This window comes from Mauremys mutica, chromosome 3, assembly GCF_020497125.1.
Source record: "Mauremys mutica isolate MM-2020 ecotype Southern chromosome 3, ASM2049712v1, whole genome shotgun sequence".
NCBI classification, from domain to species: domain Eukaryota; kingdom Metazoa; phylum Chordata; order Testudines; family Geoemydidae; genus Mauremys; species Mauremys mutica.
In genome coordinates this window covers 195,708,910-195,724,299 of record NC_059074.1, presented here as the reverse complement: position 1 = coordinate 195,724,299, position 15,390 = coordinate 195,708,910, and the positions used below count along the sequence as shown (strand labels likewise).

At 40.1% G+C, this 15,390-nt stretch overlaps 1 protein-coding gene across 7 annotated transcripts in view; it reads right to left on the bottom strand.

The window, feature by feature from the left end:
• The window catches only part of LOC123366575 (WD repeat containing planar cell polarity effector), a 243,775-nt gene that overhangs the window by 161,034 nt on the left and 67,351 nt on the right, over positions 1 to 15,390 (bottom strand). For 4 of the 7 annotated variants that reach the window (XM_045010175.1, XM_045010176.1, XM_045010180.1 and 1 more), the window contains 6 exons: positions 13,562 to 13,677; positions 9,275 to 9,385; positions 5,461 to 5,545; positions 3,902 to 3,946; positions 2,824 to 2,874; positions 93 to 163 (listed from right to left, as the gene is read on the bottom strand). In XM_045010175.1, the coding sequence (XP_044866110.1) occupies positions 93 to 163; positions 2,824 to 2,874; positions 3,902 to 3,946; positions 5,461 to 5,521 (228 nt within the window). In that variant the 5' untranslated portion in view covers positions 5,522 to 5,545; positions 9,275 to 9,385; positions 13,562 to 13,677. Of the gene's footprint in view, positions 1 to 92; positions 164 to 2,823; positions 2,875 to 3,901; positions 3,947 to 5,460; positions 5,546 to 9,274; positions 9,386 to 11,140; positions 11,241 to 13,561; positions 13,678 to 15,390 lie in introns of those variants that run through there. The other 3 variants (XM_045010178.1, XM_045010179.1, XM_045010177.1) reach the window with 2 other exon arrangements.

The following is a 15,390-nucleotide window of genomic DNA, read 5'->3' as shown; positions in this document are numbered from 1 at the left end:
GGAGGGCTGATCCTTTATGAAAATTAAAGCTGTTGAAAGAGGTTTGAAAACCGGATTATTTGTTGCCATACTTGAAAGTTTCTGAAAGGTACCTCCAGTTCCTTGAGAGCATCGCGCAGTTTTTCTGGGCGTTTGTTTTTAAGTATCCAAGGATAATCTCGAGCTGGCAAATAAAAAAAAATATATATATATACACATATATATATAAACAGTCAAAAACTATGTTTTAAGTTGGGTTTTTCTTTCTTTTGGTGTGGGGAAACAAAATAATAAGATTTATAGGAATGATCTTAAACATAACTTGCCTATAATTGGGGGGAAGTGGGTATGGTTTCTATTGTCAAATGATATCCTTTTGAAAGGCTCTGTCATAGGAACAGTTAACATGAAATATCCTCACCTACCATGATTTCACCATGGGAATCATGGATAAAGCTCTCAGGGCAAAATATCCTTCCCCAGCTGCTAAGCATTTGCCCTGGGAAAGTCTCCCAAGCAGAGTGTTGCTAGCTCACAGAGATGCAAGTTATCAACTCCCTCCTGACTCATCTTAGATATTATTATGTTGAATTAACATTAAGGGCAAAAATTCCAAAAGCAAGCACTAACTTGTGCCCACAAAATATGCATGCATGGATGTCAACTGGTAACTGTGCCTTGCACTACTACTACTACTACATGAGCCATTTAGGCATTTATTATCGAAAATTTGGTTCTAAGTGTCTGCCAAGGCAAGCTAACAAAAAAAAGATGGGGGGGGGAAGAGGTTAGACAGGAAGTTCAGGATCAGGGTCTATGACTGCTTAGCTCGCTTAAATAGGAATCATGGATACTTACAATTATCTAACAATCTTACTAACTTTATTTAGATGCCTAACTTTCAGCAAACAATTTTGAAACATCTGGCCAAAGATATTGACACTGCAGTAATTAGGAAGGCAAAGCTCCCTTTGGAGTTAATGACAATAGCTGTGTCATAGCTGAAAGATCAGGTTTTAATAACATACTAAATGTCATTATTTAAAAAGTGAGCATTTTCCCCCCCAAGAGTACATAACAAAAAAGCCTGTGAAACTGGAAACTTCCCCCCCCCCTTTATTTATCAGTCTAAACTATTTAAAGGAGATTTGGTGAAAAGTTTCGAGCTCTGAGCTGTCAGAGTTTGTCAATTTTCATGCCAAATGAATTAACAGTCAAGTTTAAACCTCCCCACAAAACCAATTTATAACAGAAAGGTTATAAAGTCCTTCAGTCTCGCACTGTGTATATCATTCAAAACAAAACAAAAAGCACATAACATACAGCTTCCCTTGTATTGGACCAAGCCAGTGTCAATGGGACTGTAGTGAAAATTCTAATTAGGCATGTAAGATCACTTTTTCAATAAGCCTCTGTGTAAATTAAGAACGCTTATCTACATATACCGAATGGGAACTTGCTCATACAAATACCAAATCATATATCCAAATCACCATTTGAGTACAAAATTAGCCAGTGCAGCCTTGTCAAAAATATGGCCCATAAAAGTGTCATGTGAAATTCGGTGCTTTGGGGCAGCCCTGATCTCAGCACAGAGCCCTGGTATTTGGGCTGTGCATTGAGAAGTCCAATGAGGCCTGATGGGGAGGAATCTTCCCATCATGCCACAGAGCAGTGGTGGAGCCAGTTCATGGGAATAATTACAGCGACACAGCTACAATAGCTTATGCTCGCATTGCATGTCACATATACGAGAGGAGCTGGTTGGTGCAGCTGTTTAGTCAGTATCTGCTGGCTCTGCTCTGCCCACAACAGACGGACCCATCATATAGGGAACCCATGCAGAACAATACTCCACAGCATACAAGGGATGTAAATCCTCCATATGGCTCCTTAAATTTTGCCCCGCTTTATAGCAGAATTTCACAAGTTCTCCTGGACAAAGGGCCCTTCGAGCATACTGGGGACTGGGTCCCAGGGTGATTTGTCCTTGTGCGCAAAATTCTGCCACCAAATACACACACACCAATCCCACTTGAATTAATGAGAATTTTGCATATCTATCTGAAGGAAGAATTTGGTCCTAATACTAATTCAGATATGATCAGATACAGTGTTAAGGGAACTCTTACAGTATAAATTTTATTTTGCAAAATCCCATAAAAATCAATTACATTTTTCATAGCTGTAATGCAATACAGATTGAACACTACAATGTGGTATGAGAAGGAGTAACTATGCAGTAGTTATAAAACTTGTGATGGCAGGAAGGTTTTATTATGCAAATGATAAACCTCTAGCAGCATTGTGATAGTAACGTGATAGTATCATTAAAACTTCTTTTAACCAGCGAGTAGGAACATATAATCCAATGTAAATTTTCCCAGAAAAAACCTCACCAAACAAATTAGGAATACATCTGATTATTAGTGCCATGTTTCTTTTACTCCTCTTGGAAAAATTTTAGTTTTGTACCAATTAATATTTAAATTCTTTCAATTGTTTAAGATATTTATTGATAATCTGCAGACTAAACTTGATAAGGAGAGTCCTGGATTATGTTTATTTCTGTTTTTACTTGGCAAGAGAAATGAGAAACAATTGTGACTACCATGCTCAATGATATAGAAAAGATATATTGCAATTACATAAGGAAGGTTTAGTTACATTTTGTGAATTATTTTGTGCTCTTTAGGTCTATGATATTCAGTCTCCTACTACATGGTATGTGCAGAAAGTTGAGTTTGAAGAAGAGAGATTATTTTAGCGTTTTGTCGGGGCAACAGCAATTAAAAAAAAGTAACACAATCTTATCACAACAAGTAACCTAGAAAATGTCCTTACATTCCACAAGCTGTTGTTTCTCTTCTAAGTAACCATGGTTCATTTGTGATACTAAAAAAAAAAAGGGTGGGGGGGGAAGGAAAAGATTAATGTTAACCCTCACAGCTGCTGTCAGCAAATACAACTTAGATAATATTTTTACCTCTTAGCTCTACATTAAAGAGAAGATTCAGACATTTTAAAAATTTTAATAAAACACAGAAATTTACACAAAATTAAGACAGCCCTGATTTTTTCACCTCACAGTCAGATATCTTAAATTCGCAGTGAAAGAAAGGCTTATGCAGCCCAACAGGTGGGCCAATATGACTGAGCCGCCAATCTCATCAGATAGTGAAGTGAGCTGCAACTGAATCCAGGAGAGAAGCTGAGTCAGTCTGTCATCAGAACCATGGAGACAGCATATTAACCACCAAGCTAAGTACATGGGATGCCCACACAAGCCTCCACTTTAACCTGGCCTGAAACAGGAAGTAACTGTAGCTGAAAAGACCTTTTGGGCCATCATGAAACTTCTAGGATTAACAGGATTAATCAGATAAAGAAAATTGATCATTCACTCTGAAATGCCTATTTCAGATATCAGGTAAAGATCCAGGAGGCTAACACTAGTGCATTCCTCTGCGTTTCCGATGCCCTCTACTGGGATTCCAACATATAAAAAATTACTGGAATGCTCAATATCAAATTGGCCATATGTGAAACACTATATTACATTAAAATTATATTGTTAAATAGTTTTATTAATTTTTCTTTATAGCACATACAAGATTGTTAGGTAGAAAAAATAGACACTCCAAGGCATGGTTGATGTTTAGTTTATCACTCTCCAAATGTAAGAGGCATTCAGTCATATCTATAGAAAGTTTAAAATAGATTCAGATTACTCAAGACAGAGTCTCTGTGACTGTTTCTTGATTTTAGAGAAATACAAAAAGACTCTTGCATATTAAGAAGAAATTCATTGCTGAGTTTATACATAACACCATTAGCCAAACAACTTGTTCCCAAAGCAGATCAAACATCTCAAAGTTTTAAACAGTTTTATTTTTATAGTTAAATACAATTTATACTGTACCTGGTTCTTTCTTGTCATAGTACTGATAGATCCCAATGTCTTCATCTACATAATCGAGTGGAAATATCATTAAATCGTGATTATGTGTCACTTGAAAAAATGTAGCACATGAAATGAAATTGAATCACTTTTAAAAAAATGCCTCCTGGTGACTGGCAATGTTACCCCTACTGCCCTGTAAATTGCAACTATTTTTTTTTCTTTAATACTTGTGCACTTTGGGAAGCTCCCCGTCCCATGGTAAAAAGCTCCCATTTCTAGCTATGTGGGGCTCTAAGATATTAGACTTTAAAGAGATACTATTTTACTATAAATTGGCCCAAGACTCACTCTATCTCATTCTGGCCTCGGGAGAGATTTTGGGGGAAATTCCTCAGTTGGGGAAGAAGGTGGAAGGCATTTCTTTGGCTGGCTGACTTTAAAATAAAATAGCAGCTTCTTGAAGCTATTCAGAGGTTTGGAATGTTAGAATAAAATCTGAGGGAGATGGGTTAGTGGGCAACAGGTCAAAGCCACACGATATATTAATTTATCATATGGCTCTGCAATTTATTACATAGCTATCATTTCCAGAGATGGGATTTTATACACAGTATTTGTAATAAACAAAAGCAATGTTAGGTTGGAATCCATTACAAAGAAATCTGAAAATAATGAACTGTCATTTAAAGATCTGGTTTCTTCCAAAAACCAAACTCTAACAGTTCATATTTCTGAAATGTAACAGTTTATAACATGCTTTTAATTACAATTATCATAATTAATTATTTTATTTAGGCTGCCAGGCTTTTATGGACAGTCTGGCTATTGATTAAACATTTTATCTAGCTGTCATTACAGCAGGCTTGTTCTCATATGGGACACTGTGGGATATTGAGTCAATATTTGATTAATCATATTTTTGCATGGTTTTAAGTGTTACTGGAATGCACCTTGCTACAACTGTCATAGGGACTAGATGTCAAATAAATGTGGTTTTGGTATCACACATTTCAAAACCAGTGGTTTGTTGAGCATTGGATTTTAGCACTTGTAAAGCTAGAAGAACAAAGGTTTTTTCCACATGGATGGTAATTAGTCATGTATCTCAAATTACTTTGAAAACTGGAATGATAGTTTAATAAGATACATTTATCTTAAGTATACCAGTTCTCCATTCAACATTTTCAGAGCATGAGCAATAAAGTATTGTTACATATTAAGTACATATTATGATACTTCTGCAATCAACTGGAATGTATGAATGAATATCAATAAACTAGTCATTATAGTGAAACCTATAGTAAAGCAGCACATGGCTTCTTAAAAGGAAACATGAATTAAACAATATATAATCTTAATAATTTTTCATTATTGACAAGGATACTCCAGATCTGTGATGAGATAAGAAGCCGACCACATTATACCATACTACTTTTATATAATTTACTTTCCCCAAGCATAAAAATAAACTTCAACTTCACATGAGTATTCAGAATTTGATATCAATTCAATATTCATTGACAGGTTTTGTTATTCTGTTTTAGGAAAAGGTTGGAATTTGGTCACAGCTGATTTACCCCCAACATGTAAGGTATTCTTCAAAGACCACAGGTGCATCTCAGTCAGGCAGAAAGACATCTGATGGCAGATGGAAACTCAGTCCTACCAAAGGAAGGAAAGAAACAACATGTGCAAATTAATTACCTTCTACCACCAGTGAAACTGAAAGTCCCTTGGCAACTAAGTGGCAAAAGAGCCTGCCATTGGAGATATTCTGAAAGCAGAATTATACAATAACCACACATACAGTACTGCTCTTGTTTCTGCTCCTATGAATGAGGCTACCTAAGAGACAAAAATATTAGTCCTTTCTGTTAAACTAAATGTACTATGTTGCTATATGTATATATGGGTTGTATTTTAATTCTAAGTAGGTATTATAATAGGATCAGAAACAGTCTTTAAGGGCCTGAAATATACTATTTTGAATAATTGTAATTGCCTCTCATTAAAAGTTGACATATTCAGCAACAGCAAAATCAGTGACACATGAGAATGAATTTGAGACAATAAGGTTGTTTGGGTTTTTGTAGCTTTATATTTAGAGCCAAATTTACAACCAGGTTCTATCTTTGTCCTTGAAGCTGTTTTCATACAACATTACCACATATGCGTCTGTCAAAGTAATAACCGTGCAAGCAAAATGAGAGGCTGTTTTTTAAGTTTTGACCCTGGAATATTAGAATATACTTTTAGGGTTTGACCCTGCAAGCCCTGCACATAGGGAACATTCAGTGAAGTCAAGAGAGAGTTTTGAACAGGAGAGCCTTGCAGGCACTAGTAATTAATGTGAAATACCTAAAGTGATGGCTTTCCTAGATCAGAAACATAGTAATAATTTAATATAATCTCCCTAACGCACAAGAACAACGGGTGTCAATCAGATAAAATGTATGAGGTGAATGTTATGTAACATGATTGCAATTTTGTTTTTTTGTTTCTTTAAAGTGTTGCCTCTCCATATTCACAGTTGTGAGAATGAGTCCCCTTCTGTCCCCTCTCTCCTCCCATGCCACTGAGCATCACAAACCTTCTGGAAAGTAGTTTCCATTGGACCTATGTAACCAACCTCTTGTGGCACCAAATATTCCCAGCTGAGGTTATAAACAAGACCATGTGCCCCAACTGCCTCTGCCCAATGATTGCATCAAAGTAGAACTCTGCGGAATAGAGGAAGGAGGGCATTTAACATGAATATGCAGAGGCAACACTCCTGAAGAACCATAGTTCGTATGCTACTGGCCAGAACCATGTTTTTCATTTTGGAGATAGGCTCTCATTTTCCCACTGTGGGAGTCTAAATAGTACTACACCCTCAGGAAGATGGGCTGAGGAGTTCTAACTGGAACTCCTCCCAAAACAAGCATCTGACATAAATGTCAATCAAGAGAGTTGTATGATGAAAATATTAGAGACTCATCATGGATGTCACCTTAGTCCTGATAAAGATTGCTGTAAGACACTGAGATACTTTCACCCTAGCTAATATATAATATCTCAGTGCACAGCTTGATCCACTTAAACACTGCTGAGTAGAAAAGCATTACTTTTACACCGATCCCCAAAACTACAAAAAATCTTGCCGACTTCCTAAAGCCCTTAGTCCTATCCAAGTACAAGTTCAAAACACATGACAACTAGTGAATGGAGTATAGTTTCCCCAGGTGAGAATAAGGTTTTGGCAAGACCGCCAGGAGATTGCTGGAACGTGGGCACCACTTTTGGAATAAGTATGGGTTGAGGACACAGGACAACGCTGTCCATGTGGAAGACAGTGAAAGGAGGCTAGTCATTAAATTCTGTAATGCTCTTGTTCTTCTTACAGATGTAACTCATAAGTAGAAGAAAAACAAGTCCTCAAGAATCACAAGGTTAAGGTCCTTGATAGAATGTGTTCTCTGACTGATGGGAAGACATTAATTAACCACATTTTTTTCAGAAATTTTGTGAGGGTGGTTTGATTGAAAAGAATCTGCCACTCACAGATAATATATATTGAGCTGGCATGCAGGAGCACCTTGAAAGAAGAAAAGAGGCTGAGAGACTTAGGCACAATGAATAATCTAATATATGGACACAGAACCTGGAGATGGTGTCACCGTCTGTTTATAGAGAAAATCTTTTCTACTTCTGAGAATAGTATTTCAATGTAAATGGATTTCTGGACGGCACCAAAAAAACTCCTGCCCTTCAACAGGCACACCAGATCACAAAAAATTAATGTCTTGTGACCCAAGCTAAGCAACTCAGCAACTGTGGATTAGGATGCACAACACCATCTTTCTGAGATAGCAGGTCCAATTATACCAGTAGGAGAAAAAAATTCTCACGAGACATCTGTTAATGGACTATGTGATTTAAACCCATTGAAGATCTCACTGTACAATATTGCTTCACCGTTATTATTAGGAGAGCACTTCAGCTGTATTACTGATATACTTTGACTTCTTACGACTTCAGGCTGCTTTCATTTTATTTCTTGGAAGGCAAAATAGCCACTGAAATTTGCTAGACTCCTTTTCTTGGTTACAAAAAGTCTACATACTTCAAACCTGGTGGTCTGGTCTCTAAAGTATTCTCTCTGGCTAGTCTTACATTTTTATTCTAGCAGTCAACCTTCTTCCAAGCTTGTAGGTTCACTGTCACTCACAAATTAAGCTCATTCTTCATCGGAAACTTCAAAGTCACCATTCACTCAATCGGATTATGATGAAGAGTGAGTAGAAAACATCTGCTAAACATGGCATCCCCCAAGCTGATTTAAACTTCTCCAAGTATGAGAGCCAACAGAGACGTTATCAGTTATGGTAATTCTTAGAACAAAATTCTTGCTTTTTCATCTAATTATTACCATTATATTTTTGGTTTTAGTCTGTTTATGAGCCAAGCCTTGAGCATCAGAGAGACAGAAAAGAAGAGAGGAGCAAAAGGGAAGTGCCGAATTGAGCACTAAAAGAATGCTTTCAAGTGTTTTTTTCCCTTGAGTGTCAGAAAGGAAAAGACAGAAAGGTGCTTTGCACTCAGCACCAAATAATAACTTTTGGATACTTTTCCTATTTTTAAACATTTTCACTCCACTATTGAAAAAAAAAAAGTTGTGTAGGAAAATGAACTGAAGCAGCACAATCAAAATTACATTTTAGTCCTCAGCTGAAAAAATGATGGATTGACTGTCCAGGGGAGTGATGTCCTCTGTTTATCCACAGGAGTAAAAGATGGATCCTGCCAACATATCCAAGCCTGATCTGGAGCTACCACATCTAGGCGTGAGGGGCAATTCAGTTTATAGACCCATTCTATGCTTGGCCTTTATGCCCTGACTATCAACAAGAAGGCCAATCAGAGCCAGCTATGGAGATGGCTTGTTTTGGTGAAGTGATCCCCAGTCCACTGGAAAAAACTTTTAAACCATCCCCTAACCTGAGATGTCTTCTGTTTAATTATATTTTACTCCAGACTGTATGAATGGAAGACTTATGTCCCTAAAATAAAACGTGATACACTTCATGCATTAATATTCACTATTATGGAATTATTCTTTTCTGGTAGGAAACATTTGAATGAACTCAATCCAGGCACAACAATCAAATTATAGCATCTCAATATCTAACTACCTGATTGGTTGCACAATTTTCTTAACTCTTTTTTAAAAAATGATGTGCAAAGTTTACAACATTTCTTTAACTGCATCAATTAGGCTCTGCTCCTGCAAAGACTTACGCACATGCTTCAAGCATATGCGATGTCTCATTGAGCTAAATGAAATTACTCATCTGCTTGAATTTAAGCAAATAAACCTTTGCAGGATTTGTAAAGACAAGTGCAGGTTACCTTTTATGTATGACCTTTTCTTGCTTCTGGTTTGTACGTTTTGTGACCTTAATTTTTTCCTCTCGTTTGATTTCTTCATTGACTTAAAGCTCTCCTTAAGCTTGTAAAGTTCTGATTTTAAAAATTGAAAATTTATATCTTTTTAATATAAAGATAGTTGGGATATATCTGTATATATAAATACATATACACATTTTTGCTGTGATGTTTATCTAATTATACATTAGCTAAGGCTTTTTCCAAAGTCCTAACATGAGCTCTATTTTAGCAAAATATCACCACAATTTTTTTTTAACTTTAGCAAAATTAATTACATGAGCGAATAAGGAAATGGTTATCATTTTTATAAGCTTCTGGACAGAATATCTCCCACAGCTCAGTTTTGTTTTTTACTACTTTTTCCATGTGGGCATCAGAATTATCTCCCTGTAATCACTGGAATTCATTCCCATTTTCATTGTCAAAGCTACAACTGATCAGATATCAGGTGTTCAACCAATGAGGTAAGCCAGAAAACCACTCTACAATTCATTCTGTGTTTCTGAGATGTAATATCTGGAGCAGCAGTGATCAGTCTCTTTTTCTTCTACTTCATGACCAATTTCTCCTTCACCAAGGAGAGTAATTCCTTGCAGCACAGTGATATTAGGAAATGTAATAGTCAACTCTGTGAGATAAAGTTTGGATCCAATCAGAAACACTAGATAAGAAGGTATGTACTGTAGCTTTGATGAGCAGACAAATATATTTCATTGTGCAAAATATGCAAAACACATTTTAAAAAGCTGGAAAACAGGAAGGTTTGTATTTTTAAAGTAATCTCTTTTTATTTTATTTTACTGTAACTTGATCAACTAGCTTAAACAACAAATAGTTATCCAGTACAAACAAGTAGATCTCTTTGAGCTCAATCCTGCTCCCATAGCAATTAATGGAAAAATATACATTGACATTTATGGGAGCAGGATCATTCCCTTTCTATCTGTTCACATGGATGTCATGTCTTGGGGAAAATATTTGACCTGAGTGCTATACAATGGAAGGCATTTAGAACAAAATAAAAATGCAGATAATCTGACTGATTTTTTTTTTAAAACCTTCATTAGGAATCAGTTTGTAATCTGGTTGAGTACAAAAATAATCCAGATTCTTAATTCTCCCTTATGGTTTATTCCACCAAACTGCTAATATCTGAGTGATTTAAGGAAACTACTCTATAATCTAGGGTGACCAGATCACCACACTAAAATATCGGGACACACTGGGGTGCCATCAGCCCTGCCCACAGTCCACCCCGGCTCCTCCCAGGCTCTGCCCCAGGTCCCGCCCTCTCCTCACTCGGCCCCCCCCACCGTGCCCTTCCTCATCCCCCGGCCTGCTGCTGGCTTGCTATGTCCCTCCTCAGTCCCCCACCCACCGCTTGCCTCCCTGCCCGCTCACCCGCCTGCCGCTCGCCTCTTTACCCCCCCCCCGCCCGCCACTCACCCCTACAATGCCGACTTCCCCTCTGCCGGGTGAGTGCTCGCCCCCTCTGCCTCTTCCCGCCCCTGCACCACCCTTCCTCTGCCTCCATTCCACCCCCTTCCCCAATTCCCCGCCCCTGCCCTGCCTCTTCTCCGTCTCCTCCCCTGAGAACGCTATGTCCCCGCTCCTCCCACCTCCCTCCTGGAAAGCGCTAAGTGCCGCCAAACAGCTGTTAGGCGGCAGGAAGCGCTGGAGGGGGGAAGGAGCGGGGATGTGGCGTGCTAGGGGGCAGGGGGGAGAAGGAGGCGAGGAGGGGGGAACTTGGCTGCAATTTTTCCCCATGGGTGCTCCAGCCCCGGAGCACCCATGGGGTCAGCGCCCCCCTCCCGCTCGCCTCCTTACCAGAATATTGGGACAAATGGTGTTCCGATCGTACATTGATCCAGACGCAGGACAGTCCTGATTTTATCGAGACATCTGGTGACCCTACTATTATCTCTCAAATTTCATAGGCATGTCAATATTTCTCATGAAGGCATTCCCACTTCCATCTGCTTACCATGGCTGGATACAGGAGAGCGGAGAAGGAAAATAAGAACTTAGCTGTCTTTGTTGGCTTTGGCTCAAATGTCTAAGGGCTAGATCCTGCAAATGGAGCTATGTGAGCAGACCCCTACACCTCGGCACAACACCACTGAAGTCAGTGGCAATCTGAGCAGGTGGAGGGATTTGCTTGACTCAGTCTATTTGTAAGAGCTTCCTCTAAATTTAGATCCAGAATTGAAACTGAACTTTCCCAAATGCAAGAGGTATTTGTGATTTGGTTCATTGCAGAAATATCCCCAAGTCACACAGTTCTTATTTGGATTTAAATTCGGGGCTTGTGGGGGCAGATGTGGTTTTTCAGTTCATCTCCGTATCTAATAATCCCTTACCTGGATTTTACAGATAAGAATTTACACCTCCTAGGAATAGGGTTGCCAACTTTCTAATTGCACAAAACTGAACACACATGCCCCACCCCGCCCCTTCCCCGAGGCCCTGCCCCTGCTCCACCCCTTATCTAAGGCCCCTCCGCTGCTTGCTCTCCCCCACCCTCACTCACTTTCACTGGGATGGGGTGTAGGAGGGGATGAGGGCTCTGGCTGGAGGTGCGGGCTCTGGAGTGAGGCTGGGGAGGAGGAGTTTGAGGTGCAGGAGGGGACTCTGAGCTGGTGCGGAGGGCTGAGGTGTGGGGTGCGGGCTCCAGGAATGGGCTCAGGGCAGGCTTAGGGTGCAGGAGGGGGTTCTGACCTGGGGCAGGGGATTAGGGTGTGGGTGGGGGTGCAGGATCTGGGAGGGAGTTAGGGTGCGGGAGGGGGTTCTGACCTCAGGCAGGGGGTTCAGGGTGGGGGCTCTAGCCAGGCAGCGCTTACCTCAGGCGGCTCCCAGTTGGTGGCGCAGCGGGGTTAAAGCAGGCTCTATGCCTGCCCTGGCTCCGTGCTGCTCCCGGAAGTGGCCGGCATGTTCAGCCCCTAGGCAGAGGTGCAGCCAGGCGGCTCTGTGCGGTGTGCACTGCCCATGCCCACAGGTGTCGCCCCCACAGCTCCCACTGGCCGCTGTTCCAGGCCAATGGGAGCTGTGGAGCACTCCCTGATCGCCCCTGTGCCTAGGGGCCAGACATGCTGGCCACTTCAGGGGAGCTGCACAGAACCAGGGCAGCCATGGAGCCTGCCTTAGCCCTGCTGCACAGTCGACTGGACTTTTAACGGCCCGGTCAGTGGTGCTGACCAGAGCCGCCAGGGTCCCTTTTTGACTGGGTGTTATGGTCAAAAAACAGATGCCTGGCAACCCTACCTAGGAACTCTAGCAAAGAACAAGGTAAACTTGAGAATGAACAACTGAAGTTTGGTTGCTGTGGGAATCGTAACTCTGACATTCTGATATCTGCATGTTTAAATTCTCAGCTTCAAGGTGGCATTAACAAAGCTGTATGTATGTGTTTAAATAGAAGTTTGACATTGCATAATAAATAACATTCAGGGCCTGGTTCTCATGTTCACTATGTCCCTTTACGCCACTCTGGCAGGGTAAAGGGCTTTAAATGGAGTAGAAATTATATTATATTTATCCCCACCCCCCCACACACACACCTCTTTACGCAAAATCCCCTTTACACTGTCAGAGAAATGTAAAGAGGCTTTAGTATAAATGGGAATTAGGACCTCCATTTATAAATGCAATCCTCAGTTTTAGGAAGTGGTAATCTATACAAGTTCTTATAAACCAACTCAATTCAAAATCTGACCTATCTTAAAATACCGGTATTAGTTTCAGACTTTTTTCTGAAGAAAAAGGTAATATGCAGATGGGTGTACAACACACAGTATACACTGAATTGAAATACACACTGAAGCTCTTATTGTAAGAAAAAGCTGAATAATCATTGAAGGGAAATACATTATCTGATAACCCAAGAATTCTGGCATGAAAATCATACATTGTAAATTTATTTCCATGTGCCGTGAAGTTGTTTCATGCTCCATTGAATTAATTCTTCATGGTTTTTATTATTGTTTTAGAAATCTGAAACTAAGTCCTGTCCTTTGTAATTACAAATAGTTAAGTTATATTTACAGTTTTAAATGTTAATATATTTCAGTGTTTAACTGTAACAAAATTATATAGCTCCTTAAAAATATCAAAATTACTACATAAATCTCATCCTAATCAAAAGTTCAGCTATAAATCAGAACACACATTTTCACCCAAAGTGATAGTAATTAAAAGCACATTTTAAATACATATCTTTCATTTAATATAGCTGCTGCTCGTCTATCTTACCTGGAGTCAAAATATTGCAGTCCTGATCCTGCAACTAATTCTGTGTGGATGGGTCCAATGGGGATCCATGTGGGCCAAAAGTGCCACCTATGCAGAGCCAATAGCAGGATCAGATCCTTAAACAGCATCCGTAAAAATAAATACAAAATTCAGAAATTCATTTTTATTTGACTGTTAAGTATCAGGATTCCAGAAATCATTATTTCGAACAGTTTGGTTGCTTAGCTGTGTGTTGTAGAGAGTCCTGAAGCACATGGTGAAGAACTATTTGTTGCGGATCAGCTATACTTGACTTCTTGGATTAGCAATCTCTTGAAAAAATGTCAACAACTTGTCAGTTCACTCCTCTGCAAATATTTGCAGGGAAGAGATGTTCTAAAATACACTTGTATGAACACTCTATATTTCTAGATGTTGATGGACAAGTATTTGTGTTTATTATACATGGGTATCTCCATTTTATGCAATATTACATTAACTACAACCTGATTCACTCACAGTATTGGCACCCCTATTTTGGTATGGGGAATGTTTTTTTAGTGAAATACTTACACTGGTCCAAGCCCTAGTGTAGACACAGTTATACTGGCATAATTCCCTTTCCCATATTGAAATAGTTATATCAATATAAAGTGCCCACTGCAACCTTTATGTGTGTTGGGTCTTTGTCTAGCTTGCTAGAAGAAAAGGAGCATTGCCCTTTGAAGGGTTCCCTTGCAACAAGGGGGCAGAAGGGAGAAAGCTTACTGGGATGGACAGGAAGGGTAGGATGCAGTTGGGGCCAGGTCAAGATCACTGCATTGCCCTTCCTGCTAACAGAAAGAGTGGGAGAGGTATTTATAACCCAGGCAGCCATGAAAGGCCCTCTTTCCCATGATCAGGATGGAAGAACCCACCCATACCTGTATTTGGAATAGGACTGGGTTCCCTTTAGACCTTCTGTGGGCATCACACTAGTTGCCCCTTATCCCTGGTGGGGTTTGAAGGAATTTTTCCCTCCCTGCCAGATTGGCCAAGGGTTTTTCATCTTCCCCACAGCTGGTCTGGTCTGGTGGGGTGCAGTAGGCAGGTTAGGTTACCATGTCACAACTTATACGTAATAGTTGTGGCAAATGTTCAGTGCAGGTACTTAGTATGGAAGGCATACGTTATTGGATACATGTGATTGGAAAAGGATTTGAAGGAACACATCCCCTATGGGAACTTAGTAAGTGGGGTTGGAGGCTCCTTATGTCTCATCAGCAGGGAGCCAAACCCCTCCTTTTCCTGGTCCCCTTTAAGGGAGCTGAGGAAAGGGGTTTGGGGCTCCTACATCTGGATCAGAGACAGCCATCTCCTCCCTGCACTGTACAATTTATTGCCAGATACTTCCAGGTATTATACATGAATAAAGCTGTAGCCTAATTAATCCACATTCATGGCTTTCTGTCTTTCTTCCAGCATGGTCGGACAAAGGAACTTTATACCAATGCAACTGCCCACACTAGGAGGGCTTTACCCTTTAACAATAATGGTATAGTGAGATGGGGCAAGGCCAGATGGCTATAGTAAAGTAGTGAGGAACAGGTACGTTAGCCCCAGGCTAAACAAATCCCTGGTACCATGGTAACCAAATGGCAGTTGCTCCAGACACCTGGGGCCAATTAAGATCCTTCTAGAAAGCAGTGGAGATAGCTAGGTTGATTGGGACACCTGAAGCTGATCAAGGGCTGGCTGGAACTAGTTAAAAGCCTCCCAGTTAGTCAGTGAGGCGTGTGTGTCAGGAGCTGTATGAGGGAGCTGTGCTGTTGGAGGAATGAAGCAGTACAAATCCATATCAGGTGCAAGGA